General features: G+C 41.5%; 1 protein-coding gene across 4 annotated transcripts in view; it reads right to left on the bottom strand.

The window, feature by feature from the left end:
• The window catches only part of FAM149A (family with sequence similarity 149 member A), a 26,010-nt gene extending 8,784 nt beyond the window's left edge, over positions 1-17,226 (bottom strand). Inside the window, exons 1-4 of one of the 4 annotated variants that reach the window (XM_090139353.1) lie at positions 15,717-17,226; positions 2,706-2,816; positions 1,655-1,787; positions 129-271 (exon numbers count right to left, since the gene is read on the bottom strand). In XM_090139353.1, the coding sequence (XP_089995479.1) occupies positions 129-271; positions 1,655-1,787; positions 2,706-2,816; positions 15,717-15,994 (665 nt within the window). In that variant the 5' untranslated portion in view covers positions 15,995-17,226. Of the gene's footprint in view, positions 1-128; positions 272-1,654; positions 1,788-2,705; positions 2,817-5,492; positions 5,819-15,448; positions 15,630-15,676 lie in introns of those variants that run through there. The other 3 variants (XM_090139354.1, XM_090139356.1, XM_090139355.1) reach the window with 3 other exon arrangements.

The raw sequence follows: 17,226 nt of genomic DNA, 5'->3' as shown, positions 1-17,226 counted from the left end.
TCCACACTGGACTGCAGAATGGACTGAATGCTGCTGATACAACACATCAGGAACAGTTCATAGCAGGACAGCCCAAAATCTCAGAGTGATAACTGGTTAAAACAGGTAACAGCAAGAAATTTCCTTACCTTAGATGAAGAGATCGCTCAACCCAGTCTGCGCATTCTGCCTGCAGGCTCTGAGTTTGGGAGGTCACTTTTCCTTCAAACAGCATTTCATCAATGTCCCAGAACAGCTGATGCACTCTCTGTGTGTTGGCTTCGTCAAATTCCTACATATCATAAAATTAATAGTTGTTGGTAAACATTTAAATATACATTTATACTTAAAAGAACATTTTTAAGAATGGGACAACTAACACTTGGCTGAGCATCTCAAAATGATCCCCAGATTACCTACTTTGGACAAAATTCATATGCTGCAGTGCAAAAAGAGAGGCAGATGGCTTGATCGAGATGCTGCAGCAGTGAGTTAGAAACCTACATTTCTTATGAAGTCAGTGGGTAACAGAGCTGCCTGAGAGCAGCCAACAGAAAACCTCAATTACAAGGTATCACAACTCCTGACTCCCTTTTTAATACAGCATACACCTCTGGGACACAAGGCACCAAAGCATCCTGCTTCTTCAAGTGGAGCTTTTCCTTTCTGGGTAAAACAGCAAAGAGGAGATATAACATGTGGTTGGGAAACAGCTCTGAGTGTGAGAAACTGCCTTACGTACCTCTTCACTGAGCTCAGCACAACCAGAATTGGATGAGTTCAGAAGCATGCGAAAACAGAAAAGGGCCAGACTCTGGCCAGCAAGGCAGGTACAAGACATTGCTGAAGAATTCCGGCACCCTATTCATGCTACTATGTGCTATGTTCATTATATACTTTGATAGACTGAAATGGAAATGGAAATAATCAGGGTCCAAAGCACATCTGTTCACTTCTGCCTGAGTTCCCCAACTACTTCAAGGATCACACTGAAAAGACATGGGAAAATAACTCTCGGCCAGATAGTGTCACATCAGGCTTCCTCCAGTAGGGCTGAAAGTGGGAGATGGGGGCAGTACCCTAAAGGTGAGGAGATGATGTAGAAGGTAAGAAGCACCATCACCATAAATGAATAGCTTTTTAAAATGAAAATGGTGTTGACTGCTGTGTTTTTAGGTTTATTCAGAATGCTGCCACCATGGTTGCCCCCTTGGTCAGGCTCACTAATGGGCTTTACTTATTCCTGCACCACCTACAACCCCACTGAGCTTAGGCAAGAGCTAAATAAATATTTAGATTGGGATGTCTGCATGCATACACATGAATGTACTTAATGACTCAGAAAATTGAAAATAGTCAAATTTAGATCATCACTTATGTTATCCACTACTTGAAAACACATTTTATCCCTCTCTTGGACTCAAAATCTTAAGACTACCTACATCTCAATTCCATTATTTATTCTTTTCTTTAAAAACAAAACAAAACATATCAGCTGATTATCAACTTGCAAACAAAACTATTTTTAAAATATTCAATTAATATCCTTAATCAATAGGCTATTACTGATTAAAGCAATTTACTCTTCTCCTAAAAGACACATCCATTTTCCATAAAAATTAATCTTTTCCAGAATAGTTGGATAAAGTATACTGTAAAAGCTTTTGTGACATACATCATCCCTCCAAGAGTAAACAGAACTTCTTTCAGTAGACAAACCAGTAGTACAGCTTTTTATTCCAGACCAAGAATTATTCAGGTCTGTGGGTGTTGCATGTCCACTAGATGAAACTGATGAAAGCATTTCACTGTGAAAAGAAGACAATTAAAATGAAGAATATGATGGTTTTCTATAAAAACATTTTAAAAGTAATTTAACTGATCACTTAAATGGATGGCAATATGTTTGCCTGTCAGATGCACGATTTTCAGGACATGCAATTAAAGACACTGTGAGGAGTTTTAAGTGCACGTTTTAAAGTAGAGTGCAGTGGGTACATGGTCCTATTGGTACCATTTACTGCCTCAAAGGCAATTCCTTCCACTGTATTTATTTGATTTTGTGTACCATTGTAACCGTAATGGCACTCTAGAACATGAATAGATATTCCAGCACATATATATAAGTACACACACTCATACTTACATTTCTACCTCTAACAATTATTTTGTCTGTGCTCCAGTGTAATTAATGGGCACATAAAAAACTACACATTAAGGATAACATAAATCTTCTTTAGCTCTATTAGAAGTTATCACAAGGAGATTCTGTACAACTGAACATAAAACCTCTGCAAACGTTTCAGTTAGCATCAGGTTATGGATCTGCACCCAGAGGCTTCCCTTCTGTTATACCTGGTACACTTTAAAATGTGAGCTCTGGGATTGCAACTTCCCAGAAAGCTCAAGCAGGTCCCTATCAACCACCACCACCCCTGGGATGCAGTCAGACACACGGGCCCAGCAAAGGCTAACCAACATCAGCTGGAATGAAATTCCCTGACAGTTAACTGACCTGAAAAGCTAGTTAGTATCATCTGAATTTAACTGCCAAGACTGATTTCCCTTCCAAGTTTAATTTGTATCCCTTACTGTGCTCTAACAACATGCAAGCCTGTAGCACAAATCAGGAATAAAGTTCAGCTGCTGAAAATTAATATTACTCTTCATGGAACTGTAAGCCAAGAGTCCATTAATGAAGTACTTATTCAGAAGTTATTGCATACCAACTGTAGTTATTGATGGCTTCTTGCACATTTCTCTCAAAAACTGCTGGAAGAGATTCTCCACTTTTTCCTGAATGATACTGATTTGTAGAACCTCTGGATAATCCCTTCCTAAAGGCACAAAAAAAAAAAAAAAAGAATTTCATAAAATTAAATAAGGTACACTTACGCCTCAACTGAAGAAAGATGACAGCAACTCAAATGAATTTTTCCATCACAGAATGGTTGATATTGGCAGGGACATTTTAACTCCACAAGCATTCTACCCATTTTTGCACTTTAAAGTTTGAAATGAAGCACAAAAACTGCAGCAGCACCTCACTACACCTGAAACAGAGGAAAGTCACTAAATTGCAACTGCTCATGCAGTAATTGCTTAACTAGACATTTCTGTCTGATCATTAACTGAAATCCAGTTTTCTCAAATGTATCTGCATGAAAAGAAGTTACAGATATGGTGCCAACCAAACAATGTCCCTTACTAATAAGTCTATGAACTCTGCACCTGGCTGTTCTGTTTAAGTGAACTGAGATGTTAGAAGAGAAAACGTGCATATTCTCAATACATTTACAGGTCATAATGCATCAGTTCTTCCAGTACTGAAAATTCCCTATATTAAAAAGCAAGCTACAAGCCTTCTGTTACTATACATTTCCAGAATAATTATTTCTAGAAAATGTCTTTTTTAGATCTCTAAATGCATGCTCAGATTTTGAAACCATCCCTTTCAAACCACATGTATGAATAGTAAAACCTAGTAAGGCATAGAAGTGCCTCCAATATTATTGTTGGTCTTCGCAGAATAATCTGTAATAGGAGAAAATTCTACTAATTAAAATTCAGGTACTTCTACTAAGTTCTGCCATTAATATGCTAAACTCATTCTGAGAAACTTGCTCAAAATCAAAAACTTCTAATCAGGCGAAGATCTTTGTGAAAAGCAGTTTACTCATTATTGCAATAATAGGCGCATACCTCCTACTGACAACGGAGAAATTGCACATGTAATCATCGAAATCCATTCTGTTATATACCCTGGGTCCAATACAGGCAATACCTCTCCTGGCACTCACTGGTTGAGCATCTCAGGCTCACCACCTTTCCAATGCTGTTGCTACGATGCATTTCCATACAATATCTGTTACCAACCTATTGGTTTTAGGTATGTTCTGTACATTCCTATGGTAATTGGAGGACAGTGTTTCCAAAAATTAGCATATTTGTTCTGTCCTGGGCTAGTCTTTCCCCTACCTTACATAGTTACTTTACCTAGTGCCTATGCCAATTCTAACCAGGTCAGAATGCCACAGCCTCAATTTTACTCTGTTCAGCAGCTTTCTTTATGAAAAATAACTTGTCCTGAGCTACATACAGAAATACTGGAAATTTCCACAAAATTTCCAAAAACATAATTTACCTCTCATACCCATCACTTCAGAATACATACGGATGTGTCAAAATGCTCTTCAGAAGCATTTTTAGAGTAACAGATTACTTTACCTGCTGAAGTTCTTATTTCACCCCAGTGAAACCCTCAGGTCATAACTGTGAACAGCAACATGATTACATCAAAGTACATTTGTGAATGAGTAACTGTAAGGAAATAGCTCTCCATTTAGAAGCTTGCTTAATTCCTTCAGCCAGAAAATGCATATTGGCCATGTAACTGCTAGGATTCCTCAACCATATTCCTATCCTTTCCTGTATTACTCTGGGCTCTGCACAGATTGCAAAGACATGAACATCAAAACCTAACTGCCCATTCAAAGAGGCAATCTCACACCTGTGCCCTGGCTAATAACCACCAAAAAGCTACCATACATTTAAACTTGCAGATTCTTGGAGGCTGGGACAACAGCATTAGGAAGCATCTCTACATGCTTGCTCTGATCTTCCTGCCCTATCCCTTGTTCATCACACCAGGACCTATCTCCCAGGCAATAGTAGTGGGCTCACAGCCCATCTTTACACATCTCCATCATTTCATTTCTTGTATTTTTGCCCAGGTCGTTTTCTAAGTTCTTTCTCAATTTTTTTCATAGGTGATTTTTGCTTTCCACAGCTCAGTACCATCAACAACCTTCCATGACACTGCTAATTCCTTCACACAGCCAACAACAAACCTGAGCTGTCATTGGCCCTGCAGCAATCCTATGAAAACTCATCAGAGGAGGAAGCCTCGTGCTCCTCTCCTGATTCCACCTGCAGTTATTTCTCTGAGCAAGGAACCTTTCCCCCTCCATCCTGGCTCTTTCATTCCCTTGAAAGATTTTTAGTAACCTGCACTGAACATGCTGATCAGATCTCCCAGCCCTACAAGGTTTACAATTACTCAGAGAACTCCCAAGTACCTTTCCAGTGGCTTCAAAAGCAACTTAGACTTACATACATGTGAATATTGCACCAGTAAAACGTCCCTGATTTTCTCTTCAAAACAAAGTACATAGATGGCACAGCACATGGCCCAAGATGCTGCTGGGAGGTGTTTGTGCTGCATCATTTCACTGCATGCACAAGTACTGTGTCTCCTGATTTCCTGGACTACATGACGTTGGAAGATAAGTCAGGAATCAGCCGCAGAAAGAAAAAAAAAAATCCCTCCCAGTACATCCACAGCACTCTCCTCCAGTGCAGAGAAACGCAACAGTCTGCTCGGAAGCCTTCACTGAAGCCTGCAATGGCAGGCACCGAACGGCAAGCCTCCAGCGTTGCTCGCAACCCACCCGGCCCCGGACAGCTCCCCCCGCAGCCCCGCAGAGGCCGGCCCCGAGCGGCTCCGCACTCACCCTACCACCAGGAGCCCCCGGTGGCCCCGGGAGTTGCCCGGCGGACCGGGACCCCTCGCCCTGCGCATGAGAACGCGAGGTGGCCCGGCTCGGCTCGGCACAGCTCGGCGCAAGACCCGGCGGCCCCTCGCGCAGCCTCCGGGCCCGCCCCGCTGTGCTTCGCCTCCCTCGGCGACCGTGTCCTAAGCGGGTAACAGCGCAGGCTGTCGCACAGCTCCTTCTTCGGAATCACTGCCGCGAGGAAAACAAAACCGCGGCAGTTATTTGTGTCCCGGCTGATAGGTGTGGTCGCCTCGGCTTCCTCCTCCTTCAGTGTGTTGTGCAAGTCACTCTTCAAAACATACAAAATGCATTTCCACAGTGGCAAAACTCCAGTTTTACATTACCTCCAACAGCACAAAACCTTGCAGGTGGCACTGACTACTGCTTCTGCAGACCAGAACCTCAGAACGTCTTATGGGATCCAAGTGACAGTCCAGCTACTCCAGCGCTTGGTGTGATGACAGCAGCCAGACATGCTACGTAGGGGAAAATCTGGTCATTATCTGCAGTACATTTCCTCCTTCTCCAGCAGTATCCACAGTCTCAGTTATGTGATGTTAGGAGAGTGTGTCCCTGACCAGTCCCTTCCATGTCCTTTTAGAAGTTCCTGTCCAGCACCTTCATGGAAACCTTCCTGAACCCGCTGATACTATTTGCCTCTACAATCTCTCATTGCAACAAGTTCTAGAAAAGTTACTCTGTAAAAATAAACTTTTTCCCTCACACTGTTTGAACTAATCCCCTAGATGTCCACGTGTGCCCTCCAATTCTCCTATTGCAGCTACTAACGAGTAGCTGGCTCTTGCCCTGCTTACCCAGAACACTGCACTCAGGTACGTTGAGCATCATGCCCATAGTAACGCCATCCAGAGCCATCTCCTCTCAGCTGGTGAGTTCACCTCACTCCCAGACCTGAGGGCAGGACATTTTCACCTGACACATCCCAGCTGCCTTTCTTCAAATGCAATTCCAGAACTGCATGCAGCATTCAAGATGTAGCACACTGCAGTGAGGGAATCCTCTTCACTCTGTTCTTGACAAGGCATGAGATTTTGTTGCTTTTTGAAATACTACGGCGCACAGAAACATCTACAGAACTGCCATAAGTACCACCATGATTCCTTTCCTTTTTCTTAATTGCTAGTTTCAGGGTCAGCACTATGTAAGGTAAGTTTATTTTTCCCCTAAATGCAGTATTTTTATATACATACACCATCTGTGTAGGAGTCAGAGACATGGCCCTTTTCAGCAGTCTATGGGGACAGGACAAAGGGGAAACAGCCATCAGCTGGAGCATAGGAAATTCCACACAAATATGCAAAGAAACTTCTTCACAAGGAGGGTGACAGAGCACTGGAACAGGCTGCCCAGGTAAGTTGTGGACAAAAATGGGCCCTCCTGCACATCCCCCAGCTAACGCTGCTCCATGTGGTGTATGGAAGGAACAAACTGGACATGGCTTCTTTCTGAATGTCGAACAGTACTCTAGGCAAGGAGTGCAGTGGCTTACCTGAACATTTATACCACGTGCAGTGCAAAGCTCATTGGAAATGCACATCTTCTATTTCCTCTAGGTGAGGCAGACATCCACCTAATGAGGTTCTGTGCTTGGTCACAGCACACTCTTCATGTACTACTTGACCAGACAGACTTAACTGGTGAATTCTGTGTGTTTCTTTGTTTTCAGATAGACTTAGAGACATTTTAAGAAGAGAGGAGCATTTTTTACCCTCTTTAACAACTTCAGTGACCACAAAGTGCTACATGTCACAGACAATATTGAATGTCATTAGTGGATCTTAGAGGAGCTGTACCTGAAGACTGCTGCAGCAGCAGCATGCAGAGCTGAAGACCCTTTCATGTGGTCAACATGACAGCATCCAATCCTTCCTTCAGCAGTCTGGATTTCCTGAGATAAACCCAGTGACCATAGGAATTACTGAAATCTCCCAGTTTGGCTCAGCTTATGTTACTTATTAAAGGAAACAAAAGCACATGACAAAGTCTGTTCCTGTTTATGCTCCCTATTCTTCAGCTTTCTCAAAGCTAACAAAACAGTGGTAATCCTCAAGAAGCCAGAACAGGATAACTGAGGTTGCTCCAGCTGATGCACAGAGAAAGTAGAATCATGAGAAATTTAATAGATCTTTCATGTAGCCATTCACAGAAAATTATTTTAAGATAGTTATGGTATCTGTCCAGTCTGTTTGCTTAGAAATGACATGACCTGTTTTTCCCACTTTTAGCTTTTTAACACACCACCCAATTTTGCAGAAATACTACTTGTTAACTTTGAACTTACGTGCAAATTAGTGATGCCTTGATGATCAGACTGTTTGGGGAGTGCTCATACTTTGTATGAGTCAGGACTATCACCTCCTCACAGAAAACATTTGTATTGCAGAAGCAGCCACACCACCCATCATTAGAGTCACTGAGGTTAATCTTCATGAGCAATTGCTCAGGAGTAACACGGCAGGGTCTTAGAATTCAGCCACTGCCTTCAGATCCAAGCATCAGCAGATACCCAGCCATCAGAACCAAAACACAAACAGCTCTGTACTTGTAGCTTTTAACACATAGTCTTTCATTGCTCCTTTACTTCACTGGAAAACCTGGCATTAAGTCTTACATTTCCTTTTGTCTATCTGTTTTGTTTTTTTAAAGGTTATCCACAACCAAACACATCACATGACTCAGGTTAATTAGGCTACACAACACATAGGATTTAACATCTACCCTGGTAGCAGTAAAGTGTGAAACAAAGTAAAGCACAGAAAATAGCGTTTGTATAAACAGAAGTCATAAACTATTTCCTTACTGAAAGGATTGTTACAGTTTTGTAACAGCCTGCTCAGAAACTACTTCAAAGAAAAAAAAAAAAAAAAAAGCTCAAAAAAGAAAATGAACAGTTTTCATTATCTTGAAATTCTTCAGCTTAAGGATATGGCTTTAAAAAACACAAGGCTGCCCTCTAGTTTTCAGCTACATACTATATGTCTTGAGAAAGAGGTGCAAATCTTATATACTTGCAAAGATCACATTACTTAATACACAAAAGTGTGAAAAAACTCCTTAACTTAGAGTCTCATTAGAAAATACTTGGTCTCATTTTCTTTATGTGTATTACTGTAAGAAGGCATTCTCTATAAGTTATTTTATTATAGAGAAAAATATTTTTATGATGAACCCAGTAAACTTAAATTCTATCTAGCAGTGAAAACACTAGCTTTGAAAATGAAGGCCAAAAGTGTAGCCACGTTATCATTCTCACAGGGCTGTTGTTTTCTTCATGTTGTCAGGAAGGTTATGGTTTCAAAATTATAAAGCCTTTAATGTTGCATGAGCTTGGTGAATATTTCATACGTTATGTACATAATATTGATTCACTAAGAAAATGAAAACAAATATAATGCTTGGTTCTAGAAAAATAATTTCTGAGAGCAAAATCTGCTTATTAAGTTCTTTTCCTATTTATGTAAATAAATCTGACTTTTTAATATAAATTATGAGTTAACATTTTAAAAAATACCTATCATCTTGATTAACTGCAATAGTAAAGAATGCTAATTACTATCTTAGGGAGAGTGTTTTATTTCTTTAGATCTGATAGGTGGCATTTATTGCTGCCATATCAAGTGTCTGCCAACAGAGTCAAGGAGAAAGCAGCATCCCACACCTGGAAGTGGTCCACAAGAATTTTCCTGTATCTTCTTATTACTGATGTACATTTGCAAATTCTATCAGTATCATCTTCTTTTTATAACAGATTTATTTCATCAGAATATCAGATTTTTTTTTTCATTTCATTTCATTTCATTAATCTCTGAAGAAAGTCAGGCATACAGTAAATAATTCAGAACAAGCAGTTTTCTTGCTCCAAGCACTGAGTTTTCCAAATAAAGTCTTCAAAAATCTTGTGTGGAAGCAGTTCTGCAGTATGCAGCAGTGCACATGTGACACAAGTGTGGGAAGATCTTAGTCTGTAAGGAAAGGAATGGAACAGAATGCAATGGAAGGAATGTACAAACATAATCAAGACCAACAGCCTGACCACTTCAGGGCTAACAGAAGTTAGAGCACATTATTAGGGGCACTGTCCAAATGCCTCTTGAACACTGACGGGTATGGGGCATCAGCCACCTCTGTAGGAAGCCTGCTCCAGTGTTTGATCACCCTCGTGGTGAATAAATGTTTCCTTACTTTCAATCTGAACCCCTATTAGGGTTAGCTTTGCATTGTTCCTATCCTGCCATAGGTTCCCAGGAGCAGAGCACAGCACCTCCCTCTGCATCCCCTGTCAGGGAACTGCAGAGAACTGTGAGGTCACCTCGTAACCTCCTCTTCTCTAGGCTGGTCAACTAAGGGGCCCTCACCTCAGCCCCTCCACCCAGGACATGCCCTCCTCAGGTCTCTTAATATAACATTAACATCCTTCTAATATTGTGGTGCTCACAGTTCCACACAATATTCAAGGTGAGGCTGCACCAAGCTAAATACAGTGGGGAAATCACTTCTTTGATATGGGAGAAGAGAATACTGGACAGATAGCAGCCAGGGCAGGCTCAGGTTATATGGCCAACAACAGGCAAATTCAATGACCATTGCATCCACCTTGAATCTAGTCTGCTCTTCACACAATGAAAATGTACTTTCACCTTTACTCACTTGTAACAGTGAATCTTGAAAACAGTGTTTAATCTGCTAGGTTACCAAATAGCTTTCAGTATCAAACATTAACAAGTGCTGCAACACTGTAGCCTTGGTAACAAAAGTGAAGATACATTGAAATGCTGCAAGTACTATGTACCCACCTCCTCTTATCTCAGGCACTAACCAATCCCTCAGCAAATTCCCAGAGCAGCACATCCTTATTCCAGAACATCCTATTTCCTTAGCAGGAAGCATTAAAAAGCAGATTTCATATGTTTTGAAACACAGGTGCTCAGTCTGTCAATAAACTGGAATAGAGATCCATCAGCCAGAGCAGACAGAGTACCTACAGACAAATGATCATCTCCTGCTGTCCATCTGTGAGAAATCCCTCATGTACACAGCCACTTTCTGTGAGCAATTCGACCACAAGTCAGCTACAAACATCAAGCAAAGTAAACTGCCAAACATGTGCTGGCCAAATGCTCCGAAGCTCGAAGTCTATCAGCTGGGGCAAACTGCAGAGGTCATTCTGCAGCCCGGAGGCTGCTTCTTTGTCAACAGTATTAAAGAAATAGGTTCACTGAAGAACAAGAAAGTCTGTTATCTTTCCTAAAAACTCAGAAAAATCTGTTATAAAGAGATTTTCTGATAAACCCCATGGAAGAAAGAAGTCATAAATACATGAAATGTGGTGAACTATGGCACGCATATTCTAAGTTAGCATTTCTTACAAACTTTAAGAATAGTAATTCTCATATGAAACAAAATAATTACTTTCAGATTATTTTCAACTTTTAACAAACATATTTGTTATGGATAGGCTTGCTGCTAGTCCACAGATTCAATTTCAACAGCATAACATTAGGTAAGCTCTGATTCTGTCCAAGCTGGCTGCCAATTGGCCATATACCCATACAGGAATATCTGAGAGCATGATTGTTTATCATCATCATAGACCACTTTTTTTCCTCTGCAGCTTTTCTGCTTTATTCAGCAGACAAAGAGAACTGAGTCTCCTTAAAGACAGAATGATTTAAACATCCTATAATAAATGAATGAATGAATGAATAAGTGTCTTTGTTAGAAAGTCCTGTCCTTTATTTACTGCATAGTATCTAAATGTTCATGACTCAGTGCACCAAGGATGAAGCTGGCAGTTTCACGGTACTGATCCACCCACCAGAAGAATGAGTAAGATGACAGCAAGGGTGTCCTGATTTCAGCTGGGACAGAGTTGGATTTTCCCCTTCATAATATCTGATATGATGCTATGTTGTGGTTTCAGGAGAAAACCAATGTTGATAACACAGGAATGTTTTAGTTGTTGCTGAGCAGTGCTGCACCAAGCCAAAGATGTTTCAACTTCTTGTGCTACCCTACTAGCAAGGGGGGGGCAAGGGAATGCAAAGAGGGGACAGAAACAGGACAGCTGCCTAAACTGGACAAAGGGTTATTCTATACCATACAGCATCATGTGAAAAAATCTTTAAACAGGGAAGTTGGCCAAGGGGCAGCCACTGGTTGAAGACTGTTGGGACACTGGTTAGTGGGCGGTGAGCAACTGCATTGTGCACCACTTCTTTTGTAACTGTATTTTATGTTATTATCATTACTATTATTATTCTCCTTTTCACTTCCTTTTCTATCTTAGTAAGTCATTTTTACCTCAGCCCTCAAGTTGTACTTGGCTGAGATTTTTTTTTCCAATTCTCTCCCCCATCCCACTGTGGATATTTGCTCACCTTTCCCACATTTGCCTGTCCAGGTACTTGGTTTTTATTCTCTTCTCTGCTCCTTTCGTTCTATTTCAAGGAGTGATCTGGTCTTTATACTAATGCAGGAGAGATGTATTTTCTTTAAGAAAGAATATTTTTATCTGTCTAAAATGTATCTTACAGCCAGCAGGAGAGGTGATGGAAACAGATGGTCCAGACATATTGAGAATGTTGTCATGAAAGCTACAGGGCCCTGAGCACACCAACAAGCCTCAGCTGCTGATGGCCTCAGAGCTGCCTCATCACCCACTACAGCCCTGCCTGGCAGTTAGGGCTTGTGACTGACACCAGCTGCCTCCCACCTTTAGAGAAGGTGGGACAAGCCATCTCTGGACTCTACATCTTCTGCTTCCTATCACTAACACCCTTGATCCCAGTCAGGAACTCAGAAATTAGATGCCTGACTGTGAACATAACACTCTAGTTTCCTATTAAAAAAAAAAAAATATATATATATATATATATAATCAAAGGCAATAGATCAGTTCTTGGACCTGAAAACAATGAAACCACTTTGAGGACACCTGGTATTCTTTGGTTTTAGCATTTCTGACATTTATTCTCTGACAAGCTACTTGTTGAAAACTGCACAAGGTTCTTACTAAAAACCTATTATAGATGTAATATTAGAAAATGTTAGGAATTATTTTTATTTCCATTTGTCTAGAAGAATACTTAAATACTGACTCCAGTAACACTACATAAAATTAAAATTTACATCTATGCTCTTTTACATTTGTTTGCAATAAAAAGAAATAATTGACCTAAATAAGACAGTACATCATTACATTTGCTCATTTAGAGTGGAACAATTGAAATAGGAAGCTAGTAATGTTACAGTTCTCAGTATGTTAGTATGCATTACAGCAAGAAAGGGATCTATTCCTTTTAGTGGTTATAATGGGAGAAACAGAATCCAAGTTCCCATTCTCTGCCATTGTACATTAAGTTGCTTCTACTCACATCTTCACAGAGCATCATTTGGAAGGACAAGTTTTGAGTGGCAGAGGAACTGAAAAGCTGGCAATAGGCAGCAATGCTTTTATACTACAGGAAAAACTGCCCTTCTTCTACCAGGTTCACAGTTTTCCCATGTCAGAACTGTCCTTAAACATGGGGAGCAGCACAACTGATTCCAACAAAATATTACCCATTCCTAAATAAAATGATTTAACCCTTCTCCAGTTTACCTCTAGGTTGCCATAATGTTTCTTTAAAAAGAAGTCTGTGTATCTTGATGTCACTCCTATATCATGGTAAGTGTAACGTGATTTTCCAAAGCAATTTTGTGACCTTATACAGCAACTTTTTTTCCAAACAGCATTTTTAAAGATGCAGTCAGATTTTTTCCTTAAAAATAAATAAATAAATAAGTAAATTTTAATTGCTGCTCATTCAGTGGAACTAGAAGAGCATGAAATCACTACAGTATAGCCCTACACCAGACTAGGATTAATTGTTAGTCATCATAGATCTCACAAAATATTCAGAGTACTTGGGAAAGAAAGGAAGAAATCAGTACCAAATTTACACTATTTTCCTTCCCAGTGTATTTTGGTTGCTATTAATCTGTCAGCATCTAAAAGAAAAAATGGTAAAATATAATGCTGAAGCTTTTGTTTATTAGCCAGTAACTTCTAATTAAACTGTTATCAATGTGAATGTCCACTGAATTTTCAATGTCTTCTAGAATCTTTTAAATGCCATTAAAACTTGTCACAGAGGAATTTCATTTGGATAATCAAAAACTCTCTAAGCCTAGCTATCAAGGACACAATAGCATATTCTGTAGCTCAAAATTCAAATCTGAACTGTAGGCAAGGAATTCTAAAGCATTCAATATTTAATTAAGATGCTTCTTCTAAAAGCTTAAGTGAAGCCACCTAATTAAAAAATGCTAATGTGGAGGTATAGGCTTTCCTTGTCAAAGTGATGTATCTTATTCCTTCTTCTACATCTTTCTGGTCTGGTTTCTTCTTTTTGAAGACAAACAATGCCTTATTAGAATAAGCTTGACTGCTATGAATAAAATATTTGAAATGCCACCATGCATACAAAAGCATAACAGTTAAGGAATAATGAGGGGATATCAGTTAGAAATGTTTCAGCAGCAACCTGAAATAAACATTTTGCTGCACACAGCCAGCTTAAAGTAATAAGGTTTATTCTTCATCCCAATACAAGCAATTTGGTGAAGAGTTAATTTTATCCCTTAATTTTTTTTCAATAATTAAAAAAAAAAAAAGAATCAGCATTTAAAAGGAATAGCAGCTCAAACAGCATTATGCTCAGCTTCATTTTTTCATAGTAAAAAAAAAAAATAAAGAACAATTTGTGGGAAATTACAGACAAGCAACATTTACTTGGTTCTGAAATTATTTATACAAAGGATCAGATAAGTTCTGCACAGAACTCTGCTGGTACAACTCAAACCAATTTAATCTCACTATTCTAGAAAGGCTACTATACTACACAAATGGGGGAAAAAATAAGCCTAAAGGAGCTTACAACTCATTCTGAAACCAAACCAACTACATTAAATGGGGTCCGAGGAGATAATAGGGGGAGTTCCTCTTTCTACCTGTATTATTCTCACAGTGCTACATAGCTTAGCTTAGTCACTTACACTTCTATTCATTTGTGAGTTTTGTGTGTGTGTTTTTTTTTTTGTTTGTTTTGTTTTGTTTTTTAGTGGATTTTAATTCTTCTGCAGTTTGGTAAAATAAATTCCTTAATGCCTCGTTTTTTTTTCCCTGGATGATGACTGTCAACCTAAAGCACCTTTACATGGTGCTGGCACTGGGGCTCCAGCTGCAATTCAGAAAGCAATCCCAGGCTTGTTGTGGGCTCAGTACACAGTAACAACCAAAGCCACCAACAAAACACTGGCCCACTGGTACAGATATCAAGACAGAACTCAAAGGCACTATCTTGTCACTATGCAAAACCTCACTGAGCTTACACAGAGAACACTGTGTGTGATTCTGGTCCTGCATCTCCAGGACTTATTGGAATCAGGAAAAGGCTGCAAACAGGATTAGGGTCCAGAAGAGCCCTCAGAAGGAAGGCTGGACAGGCTGGGGCTACTCGGTCGGGGGAAGAAGGCTAAGAGGTGGCATGCTCCCATTTTACAAGCCACAGAGGCTGAAATTTGGATGATCACCTCATTAACCGTACCTTGCAAAACAAGAGCCAAAGTGACTCCTTAAAATCAGCAGATCAGTGAAGAAAAACAAACAAACCTACCTCTTCTTTCCCTCACAAAGCAGAGCAGCGACTTTCAAGAGACTGTTGCTATGTACTTCCAATAGTGAAACAAGCTTGCTAAGAAACCTCTTTCTACTTGACAACTGAGTCCTACCTGCACACTCAGCTAGTCTGTGAACGACAGGAAAACAAAACAAAGCAAAACAAAACAAAACACGTTTTTAGCATCGAGCTTAGATATTCAACACACAAGCATTCCAGGATGGTTTTCCACACCTTACTGACACATGGGGTTTCTCCCAGTGACTTCGGCAACTCTCGCCGTACCTCCGCGGCGGATCCCCCGCCCGAGCTCGGTACTCCCTGCGCTCTCTTGGGCTCCAGCTGCACCCCACTCCCCTCTCTGCTCCCTTCGGGATTGAGCAGCGTCCCTCCGCGCAGAGCTGCTCGGCGCAGCCCAGGACTCAGCAGAGGAGCCACCTACGGAGGAGAACGGGGACTTACCAGACCACCCGCTGCCCCTCCCCGACCGGCGCGCTCTCACCTGGGGCTTCGCGAGCTGCACGCCGCCTCTTCGGCATCGCACTCCGCCACCGCCTCCTCCCCGATGTCGGGCAGGGTGATGAGCAGCGCCTTGCCGCCGGCCCAACTCCCAGCCTCCTCCGTGGCAGCGAGCAGCGGTCGCGGGGGACGCCCGCCGGCAGCCGGGGTGCAGCCGCCTCCGGAGGGCGGGTGAAGGCTGGGGGCGGCCGGGCCGGGACCCGCGGCGGAGCGGTGCAGCCTGACCAGGAGGGAGCCCAGCTCCAGTGCCGCCACCTTCATGGCAGCGGGGCGGGAACCCCTTCCCCCTGAGCCTGCGAGCCCGGCCCGACCCTGTCCTCTTCTCCCCTCCCCCCGGGCGTTGCTAGGCTAAACAAACCCAACGGGCATGCACCGCCCAGGCAGAGCCATCAGCCTACGCCTTGTGGTCTTGTCAGGTGTGAAATACTGCCTCTGGGCAAAGGAGACGACATTTTCCCTTTAATTAGAAGTCCACCTCACCCCGAGGGGTAAAAATCAGCTGACTACGCGTCAGTGCGTCACTTCAAGTCCTTTCTTCATCCGCTGCACTCCTATCTGCACAAAGAAAGACTAAGAGGCAAGTAGAACAAGTGACTCCTCCAGCAGCCTTTCACAGTGTGCCAGGCAGCTGCATCAAGAAGTACCCATGTGCAAAGGTGGCACCAATCCAGCTTCTGTGATTGGGAGAGCAGCAGGGTCAGGAATAACAGCTTGTGTAGGTTGGGGCAAACACTGTACTAGCACTGTAGAGCTGTCTGGACAGAGAGAAGCGTGGTTGTACCAGCAGCAACCTGGCCAGTATTATGGTAGAGGCAAACAGTGTGGCAGCTAACATGGCCTCTGGCAGCAACCAGAAGAGCAGTACAGGCTGAAGTGTTCCACACTTCCCCATGTATATATGGGGAGCCCAGGACCACACACCAAAAAAAAACTTCACTATCTATAAGGGACTATAAGAAGGGAAGGGACTTTTTAGCAGGAAAAGGTCCAGAAATGAATCCAGATTTGCATCTATTCCTCACCGTGTCACAATGAAATCTACCAAAGCACTTTTGGTGTGCAGCATTTGTCCTAGCTGCATATCCCTCAGTTGGGAACTTGGAGCACTAATGCACTTCAGTAAAAGAGATTCATGAAGATTCAGTCATTTACTCTGGAACAGAATCTATTATGAATGTCACAAACTTGCTCATTACTCTCCATAATCCAAGAACCACAGCAATAGACAGTTTCCAACTCAGCTCTACAAACCTGAACATTCTACCTTACTCAAGCATTCTACCTCTTTAGATATGCTGATTTTAATACCGATCATTCCTCTTTAGTCTGAGATAGTATCTTTTATGCTACAACTGTGGTAGTGCTTTTCATCCATTTGATCTCTGTCTTCTCAGCAAATCACTATAAAGTGGTCTGATGCCACCTACTGTATAGAATCTAGGCAGTTCAGACATCGAGTGTTAATCCTGAAAGGATTTTAAACTCTTCATCAT

Source organism: Phasianus colchicus, chromosome 4, assembly GCF_987193195.1.
Source record: "Phasianus colchicus chromosome 4, bPhaCol1.hap1.1, whole genome shotgun sequence".
NCBI classification, from domain to species: Eukaryota; Metazoa; Chordata; class Aves; order Galliformes; family Phasianidae; genus Phasianus; species Phasianus colchicus.
Note: the sequence above shows the minus strand (reverse complement) of the source record. Positions and strands in the feature narration are given on the sequence as shown.